We start from the raw sequence: 11,004 nt of genomic DNA on the forward strand, positions 1-11,004 counted from the left end.
GTAGTGCTCACGTCAACCGGGAAGCTATGAGTGTGGATATTATACCATGACGCACATGTATAGAATCATATCCGCAAACATTGTTGACTCATGGGATATGGTAATATGTATAATTTATAAATCACATCTTAAGTATTTATCCCTAAAAGATTGTTGACTCAACTATTCATTGTGTAGATTTTCAATGACACATCTCCAATGGATCAAGGAGTCTTGAAGGAAGTTCGTGAGCAGAGTGGGCTTCGTTTCTTTTAAGTGTTTATATGAGATGATGTTAGGTGTTTTATGACTTATATAGTAATTCGTTTTGGAGTAGTATTATATTTCATATAAACATTAGATTCTATTCTATGCAAATATTAGATTAAATGAAATTTGTTTTCTGGATGTTTTGGGTAATTATATACAGGTTTGGTATATGGTAGGAAGCATAAATGAATTTTCCATAAAAAAATAATAAATTACTTTTTATACCGGTTGAGGTCATAGTTGGTGTAAAATATGTAACTTTTTATACCGGTTAGAATTATAATCGGTATAATAAGTCATTTTTTTCTTACATAACTTTCCATTTTCAAGAGGACTTTCTATACCGGTTTTAGAAATGGTATAAAAATTTTTTTTATACCTGTCATGGAATAGATGTAGAAAGATCAAACCTTCTATACCGCCTGCATCTATACCTATGCTAGAACTGATATAAAAAGCCTTTTTTAACCGGTATAAAACATTTATTTTACACTAGTGATAATTTTATTATATAAAATTATTATTCTCTATGTTGTTATTATTAAGGATTAACATTAATCAATAAATTAAGTTATTTGTTAATGTTAATTATATTGCACATAATTAATTATTGTATGGGTAATATATATAGTTTTGGTTTTCTGATGAACGGTTCATGATGGGTTTGAATAATCAGATACTTATTTGAGAGGTCCCTAGTCTCTGCCGAGAGGATATAAAACTGATACCTATTAGTCAGTTTTTAAGTAACAATGTAAAACACTCTTACCTTTTAAAATATCTATCAGAAAGATAACAGTAGCATCTCATACTACGTGCTTCCATAGATCTTTCATTGATTCTGGATACACAATATTTTCACTCATACTTAAATATATTTTGAATATATTATATTATTGTATCTTATATATATTTTATTCCTATCCGTTAATCTGATGTTATTTTTTTGGAAATGTAACAAATATGTAATGAAAGTCGTAGAATGGTAGGCATTTTTATAACACAATTACTTTTTTTTTCGTAAGTGTAATCGTAATATGTAATGTTTTCGTGATTGAATTGCTTAGTATTGAATTAGGTTGCATGTGACGGATCGATCTCATTGAATGTGTCGTTTGTTACTTTTAATGCAACTCTCCTTATCAAGTCTTGCACAATCAAGGTGTATCACTCACCAAATCCATAACTTTTCCACAAAATTTTATTTTATAAATAATTAAACATTTATGTTTTATTTATACTAATAAATATGTTTAATATAACGAATGCTAATCATGCATTATCGAATATATTTCTAACACACGTTTTATTATTAATTAAAATTCACAAACGATAGGATCAAAATATACAAGTATTTTTAATTAATAAAAATTTGTTCAAAAGAGTGTTGACATGTAAGCATTTTCCTTTTTGTCACATTCGTTGAAAATCCTTTAAAATTATTTACCCTTCCACTTTGCTAGTGATTTTAAATCATCGAAAGAGTATGAGTTTGATTTGTAAATTATAATCATTAAAAGCGTTAATAAAGTACGTTTTATTTGTTTTATTTAATATTATTATTATTACTATTATTATTATTATTATTTTATAGACGAAGTAGGTTAATATATTATAATTTTAAATTTTCATTTTCGATAATTTGAGCTCTTATGGTTATTTTAATAATATTTTTAACATGATATATTTCATTCAATTGCTTTTTCATAATATAAAACTTATATTTTGAATTTTTAAAATTTACGTTGGTATGACTTGTATTTCATTTTGAATAAGAAAACAAATCAGCGCTATAGTTCTGGAAATTCAAACTGAATATCTTACATTCCACGAAATTTATGTAACAACTATTATTATGTTTTCTGAAAACTAACAGCATATTCTAAAACTAAACTCAATAAAATTTCCATCCATTTAAACCTTACAATTTTTGGACACCATTTTTTATCTTGAATAAAATTTCTTTTTCTGAAAATTTCAAATTTCAAATTCTAAACAGGAGCGAGCTCAATTACTAGAAAGACCATGAAAAATTTTATATAGTAAGTCAAAATGAGATCTTCAATTTTATAAAATTAGATTCAATTAATTAAATAGATTAAAATTTTTAGAAAATTGTTATGAAGGGTCCAATAGAGAATTGAAATTTTATTTCACTTACTGTGAAACTATTTATAAACATGAGAAGTTGTTTAGTTTACAAAGATTTTCTTTTTCGAATATTATTGGATATAAATTATGCTATTATGGAAAATACATCGATGAAGTTTTGTAATCTATAAAAATATTGATTATGCTTATAGGTGGTAACATAATAAATATTATGTGATTAAGCTAGGCCAAAATCGGTTATACTTATTTAAAAGAAAAAAGGAAAAAGAAAAAGGAGTCGAAGCAGCTTTGTTTTTTTTTAAAGACCGGAAAACATAATGTGTACTTTGATTTTACATTCTATTCCCATTTCTAAGAATCATGTGTATGAAATAAATCATTTTTTACTATATTTAAGAATGTTTTAATAACTGCATAAATTAAACAATTTAGTTTCATTTTTTTCACTCACATTATCTACAATTTTTTCACTCATTTTCATACACATTTCTTACATCCAAACAACCATATTTTTTTACTCTCTTTCTCCTCCTTTCTTTGCCTTTCCACCTGATCCATGGGTTTAAACTACCAATTTTAAAGGAAAAATACTTTCTTTCCCTTTCCACCTAATCCATGGGTTTAAACTATCAATTTTAAAGGAAAATAATTATCCACATTGACATTGTAAGAATACTCAAGAACATCAAGAACCATATGATCAATACAAATATATATTTTTTACTCGTGTAAAAATGTTATTTGTTGTGTAATAATGTTACATAAAAATGTAATTATAATATTATAATATATTTGTAATTATAATATTAGTTTTCCATATAATTATAATCACATTGAATTAATATTGAATAATAATCAAATTAATTTTTTAAGTTTGTAAAAAATTGAAGTGCACAAAAACATTACAAGAGTATAAATCCTATAAAACCTCACATTAGAATAAAACTTACAAAAGAATATTATTAGAAACCATGTACCATTATGAAAACTACTTGAACTGAAATATGATAAGAAAAGATCTTACAAAATTCTTGTAAAGAAAATAGTCATGGTTTGTTTATAGAGTAATTTTTTCTTTAGAGAGAGGCTCTAGGTAATATTGTTACCCTATGCAATTTATTATATCACAGTAATCTAAACATAATAATATGTTCCATTAAAAATAGATAACAAAGAACCTAAATGTCCAATATATTGAAAATACTAACCAAGAGCATGTTTGGAGGCCAAAACTTCATAATTCAGCTCAGATGCATTTAATAACTACGACATAACTTCATAGGTAACATGTCCGAATCATCTCGGTCACTACACCGAAACAACACAACTGCATTCTAGTCTCTAAATATTCTAACACAACTACCGTTTGCAAGCCATTTCAATTCAATAGAAGAAAAATATCCAAAGAATGGTCTATAAAGGAAAATAAGAGATGTCGGTGAATTCCAGCAAGCAAACAGATTCACTAGACACGCCAGACATATTATCTCACCTTAGTTTGAATAGGGAGAACCATCTCCGTAGGATACAAGGCCTTTCTTTGCATCTGGGCTTTCAGACGGGGACCTTGACCTACTGTTCCTGCTCGCCTTCAGTGGAGATTGTGATTCTATAGAAGCCCTGGATCGTGATGGACTTCTACTCCTGGACAAAGACCTGCTCTTCTCAACACGAGGTCGATATGTACCTACAGGTGAACCACTGCGAACAGGGCTTCGGCTGTGGCTTCGACTATATCGTCGACCTCGACCTCGATATCGCGGGCTGCGTGATACAGATGGTGTCCTGCTCCTCCTCCGGAACCTGTATTTAGATTTTCACAATCATATTCATAAATGATGGGGAAGAAATAAGACTTGCCTCAGAAAACAAAATGTGTGGCCAAATAGATCGATGGGAAAGTAATTATGCCTCTACAAGATTTACTAAGAAATTCAAGTAACGTAAATGTTATAAGAAGTTGGAATAAATAAATAAACAAAAGGAAAACCTTGGTGGAGTTCTTCTACGTGGCAGTGGGCTCCTATTACGCCTAGGGGAGTACCTCCTGTAACCTGAATATCTGAGCAGAAAGTGTAAAAAGGTTATTTAACTCTCAACATGCCACCTTAGCACCATGGCTAACTAGAAATTCTAAACAACTTTACCGATTTACCTGTCACGGTAACTTCTTCCATTATAGCGGTACGACCTCACAGGAGATCGAGAGGGAGTCCTATACCTTCTAGCATAGGAGTACTGTTCACTGAAACCTCTTCCCCTTCTAATACGTTTTGGGGAAACATCAGGTGACACACTTCTAGACAAGCTTCTACCACGTGGACTCCTAGAATAACTGTGGCGATTGCCTCTGCTTGGCACTCTAGCTGGACTTCGGCTAATGCTTCTTAAAGGGACTCTGCCAGAGCTTCTGCTCAAACTTCTGCTCATGCTTCTGGCAGATGATCTAACTGGACTCCTGCTTATAGTCTTTCTGGACACTCTTACAGGGCTTATGCTGATTGATCTTCTTGATTGTGCTCTGGGTGAATTCCTCCGGCGGCCCCGAGAAGGCGATCTTACAGGACTTGCACTCGCACTTCTATGACCATGAGATCTCACAGGGCTTCTACTAACATTTCTACGAATATTAGTTTTCACTGGGCTTCTACTGATTGATCTTCGAGATGGTGCTCTGGGTGAACTCCTCCTCCGGCTCCGAGAAAGGGGTCTCACAGGGCTTGCACTGACACTTCTCCGACCACTAGATCTTACAGGGCTTCTATTGGCACTTCTATGATTGTGTGTTCTCACAGGGCTTCTGCTGATTGATCTTTGTGATCGTGCTCTGGGTGAACTCTTGCGGCTCCGGGAAAGGGATCTTGCAGGGCTTACACTGACACTTCTATGATCACGATATCTAACAGGACTTCTACTGACACTTCTATGATTATGATTAATCACAGGGCTTCTGCTGATTGATCTTCGTGATGGTACTCTGGATGAAGTCCTCTGGTGGCTCCGAGAAAGGGATCTAACAGGGCTTGTACTGACACTTCTATATCCACGAGATCGGACAGGGCTTTTACTGACACTTTTTCCCTTTCTACCTCTCGCTGGGCTTCTGCTGATGCTTCTTCTGTTTGGACTCCTGCTCAAACTCCTCCGTAATGGAGCTTGAGGGCTTCTACTACCACTAGGACTTCTGCTCAACCTCCTTTTTCGACTAACGCTAGGACTTCTGCTCTCACGCTTTGGACTAATACTCATGCTTTGACTCCTGCTTATCAACTTTTAATAAAATACCACATCTTGAAGAAATGGTAAGCATAAGAAATAACTGTGCGACAAGAGTGGAAAGTAGACCTAGATTTGCCTGGTTGATCATCCATCACATCAGGCTGCCTGCCTTCACTTCTGTCAGATCTATAGTTGGCTCCATTGCCATTGCTACGCCGCTCTCCATTTTCATTTGGGATTTTTTCCTCCTCCAGCATATCCAATTTCTCCCCTTTTGTAAGGAGCACAGCTGGTAAATCTTTCTCCACAACCAAGGAAGACTGACCTTCAGCTGCAACAAAATGAAAAAGAAGAATAAAGACATGTTACACTAGCCAAAAAATGAAAACTAATAAAATTATAATCTACACAATAACGTTGTTCTTTTACACAAGCTACAAGTTTCTAGATGCCGCATTTAAGTGACTTACATACCGAGAAGGTAAAACATACAATCATTTTTGCTTGACATTGCCAATTCAAAGAAAACATCATATTTCTTTCCAAAAGCTTAAGTACGGATCAATTAAAGAAAAGTAAAATACAAAAGTATTCACAATTACAGTATCAACATGGTAAAATAATACAATGTTAGGCAAATCAAAGCAGTCGCCCCTCCCTGCCAAGTAGGTACCTGAACTGGATTGTCTCTAGGCAACAATTCAATATACAATGCAACCAAAATCTAGGCCAGTATAGGCCCACAACAAATCACTATTTTACAAAATTCTAGCTAATATTTCAGGATTTTATATCTTTAGAGACCAGGTAAAGAAAAAGAAAACGGTTTAATAGATAAACTATATTTCTTGTACACAATACACTAAAAAAGTGAATGACTAAAACATTACCATGCTTCTGAGAATGATCTTTATGCTTCTGATCTTTTGCTTGAGCACCACAACTTTCACCGCCAGAGCTGTTGCCACTCTTATTATCACTATCTGAATCAGTATGACAGGTCAATTCCCTAACACCAAAGACAATCTCAGTGTCAGCCAACTTTTTGATAGTGTTGCACTAAAGATTACATCTATAGCCCCTTCAATACATATAAATGTTTATCTCAAGAGCAATGAATGCAGCATCGTTCAATGAGACAGCAGCTATGATTCTACTCATAACCAAAGAAAATGCAATATGCTAATAGAATAAATAAACCACAACCCATAAAACCACAAAATATACACACAGCTATTGTAAGTTCTTCACAAGCACGCATCTATAATTAGAATGTGGAATTTATAAACCATAACCAAATACAAAATCAAAATCAATACCTTCTTGATTTGCGTCTTGATCTTTTGTCTTGTTTCCTTCGTCTCTTGTCTCGGTGTTGTTCTCTTCTTTTTCCTCGTCTATGTTTATCTTTCCTAGACCTCTTTCTCTTTCTCCGCCTGTCATCACTGGAGGAACTTGTGAAAGATGAAGATGTATCTGAGTCAGAATCACTATCACTTTCTGAAGAACTCGTGTCTGAATCTGAGGAACTACTCGATTCTGATGAGTAATACTTTCTCCTTTTCCTTTTGTCACCTGAAGATTTTTTGTGCTTTCCCCTATGCAGTTCAGGACTATGGATTTCAGTAGATCCATCTCTTCCCTTTTTTGACTTATTTATCTTCTTTCCATCTACAAAGGTAAAGATTCAAATCAACAGATCAAATATAAATCAGAATATATCACATTCAAATGAACAACACATAATGTTATGCTTCAGCATTTTTAATAAGTGTACTTGAAAGATTATTAAGAATTTAACTGCTCAAATAATATAGTTCACATCAAGGGTAGAATTTAGTATTCTGCCTACAGGTCAAAGGAATTCTCACCCTCATTATGTTCACCACAATTAATTATTTTAACAGTTACGCTTGGAAGTCCTTCTTCATCACCCACATCTTCAATTTTCTTCAATATATTATGTCCTTGCACAAGCTTGCCAAAGATTACATGTTTCCTGCAAAATAAACTCAGAATTGAACAAGATAAGCAAGTTGGTAATAAGACTAAACATAAGGCAAGTTCCACTAAAAATAAGACTAAACATAAGGCAATTCACCTTCTCCCACTCAATAACCAGAGAGACAAAGATCCCATTCATAAAAACAATACAACAAATCATGTACTTCAAATTGAAAAATTCTTGCAACATAAGGTTCAATGCTACATTTCCTCGACTAAATTTTAAATTAAGGCAGATGGCATATGAATATATGTATAGAGAACACTGAAGCAAAAATAGAATTACCACAATACAATAATAAAACCTTGTCCCACTAGATGACTTTTGACAATGCATTACAGTTAATTTAATCAAATTAATGAATTATTTAAAAATAGCTACCACGTAAACTGATGTTAACATCTACAAAAGCCAGTGCTGGTTAGGTTTTAGCTAATAAAAATAATCCAAAGACAGCTTAAATGGGGTTTTCAAGAGTTGTTTCAATAATCATTTCATCCAAATAGCACTAAAATGTTTCATAGTCACTTATTGCAGTAGATAAGCTCAAATTAGCTGAAAATAAAATTATCCAAATGGGACCGAAATGCTAAATGCCATTAAAAAAGCCACATAAGCAAACCTATCAAGATGTGGATCAGCTTTAAAAGTGATTATAAAATGAGAACCAAGAGTGTCACGATCAGCAACTGGCATGGAAAGAAGGCCTGGAGCATCGTGCTTTAGCCTAGGTGATTCATCTGAAACATCACAAGTACAATCTGTTAAAACCACATCAACTTAGATGCATAAACATGACAGTTCCAAATTGATGCTGTAGATTATGAAAGCTATAGACCACAGCTTAGCATTCTCACCTGGGAACTTGGAACCATAAATGCTTTCTCCACCAGTCCCTGCAAAACACACAGGACAATGTGATGTGGGAGTGTAGAAGGATGTAGTATACAACATGTGCAGCATTTGGAATGCTGTAAAAAGAATAATAGATGACTGCCAGTGAGGTTTAACAGGTTTAAAGACAAGCCTGCTTTTCTTCCACATAACTACAAAGTACAATAGAAGAGAAGGCTGAATGTGATTATTAAAGACCCCTTTTGCTTTACAGTGGTTCAAGATCAATTTGGTTAACAGAAAAAAAGCAACAACCCCAGCATAGCATGATTTTAACAAAAACACACTAAGAGATGCTAGAGAACAATTGAAGAAGTTACACGACAGATAAAAAGCATATGATGGCATGGCTATAGTTTTAAAATTACAACAAGCCACATCATGGTAATATAAAAAAACTAACCAAAAATGGAAAATAAAATTCCTTTGATACTACCCACCCCATTACAAGCAAATATATACTTGCAAAGGAGCTCTGTTAGTTACCTAATTGACCTAGAAAAGAAGATACCATTGTCACAGGAAACATGAAAATGGAACAAGGCTTGTTACTCGGTCAACTGAATGATCAAATGATAAAAAAGAAAGTAACTACATATACTGTATTAATAGAAATATTCAAAAAATGGTGAAATAATTCATTATAGGTGGTGTGTATCAACATAATACGTACCATTTCGGTTTACAAAATCACCTCCCTGCAAAAAGTAAACCAACCATTAGCACATACAATCACTTAATAACATTTCATACACTTGTGTTTGGTCATCATGGGCCTTATTAGAGTTATGAGTGTTAATGAGATATAACTTAGTAAGTACAACCTTAAAACTATATCACAAGAAAGGTAGCTGTGACCATCAGCCCTGTATCCTACAGAATAAACAACAGTAACTGGCTAAAAGAGGGAACACTACTAAGCCAATTTTAACCACAAAAAGATGTGAGGACATAGAGAACTACTACAGTAAGAGCTAAATGCACAAAAAATTTAAAACAACATACCCGGGTAATGGAGCCTTTAACGATTTGATGAAAGAAAGAACCCTTGTAGTGTAGTGACTTTCCAGTGTTTGGACCGACTCCTTTTTCTCCTGAACATACAATGACATTTCGGAAAAGAAATGGGGTAGGGGAATCAGTTATTTATTGATTAGACAAGGAATAACTATATATAATGTTCCAATTTTTCAAGCACAACTCAATACATAGAATTTTATATTGAAAAGGTCTAATAAACAAATATCAACATTAAATGAATTTTTCACGCAGGTCAAATTTATTACCTGTGCACAATGCACGGAAATTTTCAGCAGTCTTCGGAGCAACATCATAGAAAAGCTGGCGGCACAATCAGGAACTTATATCAAATACCGCAAAATTACTGCATTCTGCATAGATTAAAAATGACAATTCATAGGGACAAAAAAGGTACCTCAAAAACCATCCTTTCAACCGGATCCCCATCTATGGACACATCCATAAATACCGGACAATTCTTCTTCTTTGCCATCCCCCTCCGCTCACTAATCAAAACTTAATCTGTTTAACAGCTGATCTGAATAAACAAAACATCATTAGACAAACACCCTCTATCAGATGATATCAAGCAATAATTCATCACTAAGCAAAGAAATACCAATCCTAGTAACCTAGTAACACAACAGAACTACACTGCTGCATTTCCACGCAATATATTTTTTTCAAAATATTTCTATTCCACTAGCATTCTCAACTCAGCCCTAAACTAAACAAAAAATGAGAGAACGTGAGCTACACAAAGATCACATCACATTAAAAATAAAAAATAAAAAATAACTCCTAGCAAATAATTCGCAGTTCGTACCACCAAAACAACTGGTTCATTCAAAAACGACAAACCACAAGCAACGCAGATCGAGAAGTGCGAAAGGAACTGAAAGCATTAACAGTAAAATCAATTAGATTGGAATAAACGACGCGAAATCGCAGTAGTTGCGTAGAATTTGAGATACAACCCTAAAACCCTAGCTAGTTAGAGACACTAACCTAAAGAACACGCTGAACGCGAAAAACGATTCACATATGCATAAACAACAGATAGATACAACAGTGTTAAAATGTAACCTAACAAAGATGTTAAGCACGCGTTGGAACTCATTTTACCTAAGCGATGTAAGTGATTATATTGTGAGAGGGAAGAGCCATGAGGGATAGAAAGTGAAATAAAGAAGCTTCTGTAGAACAATTTTACAAATACACTGAAGTGAAATATCTTTATTTTATTAAGGGTTAAATATGTTTTTGGTCCCTCAAGTTTGAGCGAATTTTGGGTTTAGTCCCTCATCAAAACTTTTGACCAATTTAGTCCTTCATCTTCTAAAATGCATGAATTTAGTCCTTTTAACCAAATTTTGTTAAGTTTATATGACGTTTCAAGCGCATTTCATGATAGTATTTAAGTTAATATTGAAGCAAAAATGTGTCAAACAGTATAAATAATTTAAATACTATCATGAAATGCGCTTGAAATGTCAGATAAACTT

The 11,004-nt window shown here is 33.4% G+C and overlaps 1 protein-coding gene across 7 annotated transcripts; it reads right to left on the reverse strand.

The window, feature by feature from the left end:
- Positions 1-3,528: 3,528 nt before the first annotated feature.
- LOC114194055 (peptidyl-prolyl cis-trans isomerase CYP95-like) lies at positions 3,529-10,710 on the reverse strand. Of its 7 annotated transcripts, none has more exons than XM_028084097.1 (15): positions 10,508-10,618; positions 10,326-10,394; positions 9,915-10,032; positions 9,766-9,820; positions 9,485-9,573; positions 9,153-9,177; positions 8,443-8,481; positions 8,208-8,325; positions 7,452-7,579; positions 6,900-7,251; positions 6,471-6,589; positions 5,707-5,911; positions 4,517-5,620; positions 4,352-4,423; positions 3,529-4,164 (listed from the first exon to the last, which is right to left on the reverse strand). In XM_028084097.1, exons 3-15 carry the CDS (start codon positions 9,990-9,992, stop codon positions 3,855-3,857), a joined length of 2,694 nt encoding a protein of 897 aa, XP_027939898.1. In that variant the 5' UTR covers positions 9,993-10,032; positions 10,326-10,394; positions 10,508-10,618; the 3' UTR covers positions 3,529-3,854. The 7 variants fall into 7 exon arrangements, with proteins under 7 accessions (XP_027939898.1, XP_027939895.1, XP_027939896.1 ...); XM_028084094.1 differs by having other exon boundaries at positions 9,915-10,037; XM_028084095.1 differs by lacking the exons at positions 10,326-10,394; positions 10,508-10,618 and adding an exon at positions 10,625-10,710 and having other exon boundaries at positions 9,915-10,037.
- Positions 10,711-11,004: the final 294 nt, after the last annotated feature.

The sequence above is a fragment of the Vigna unguiculata genome, chromosome 8, assembly GCF_004118075.2.
Source record: "Vigna unguiculata cultivar IT97K-499-35 chromosome 8, ASM411807v1, whole genome shotgun sequence".
Lineage (NCBI taxonomy): Eukaryota > Viridiplantae > Streptophyta > Magnoliopsida > Fabales > Fabaceae > Vigna > Vigna unguiculata.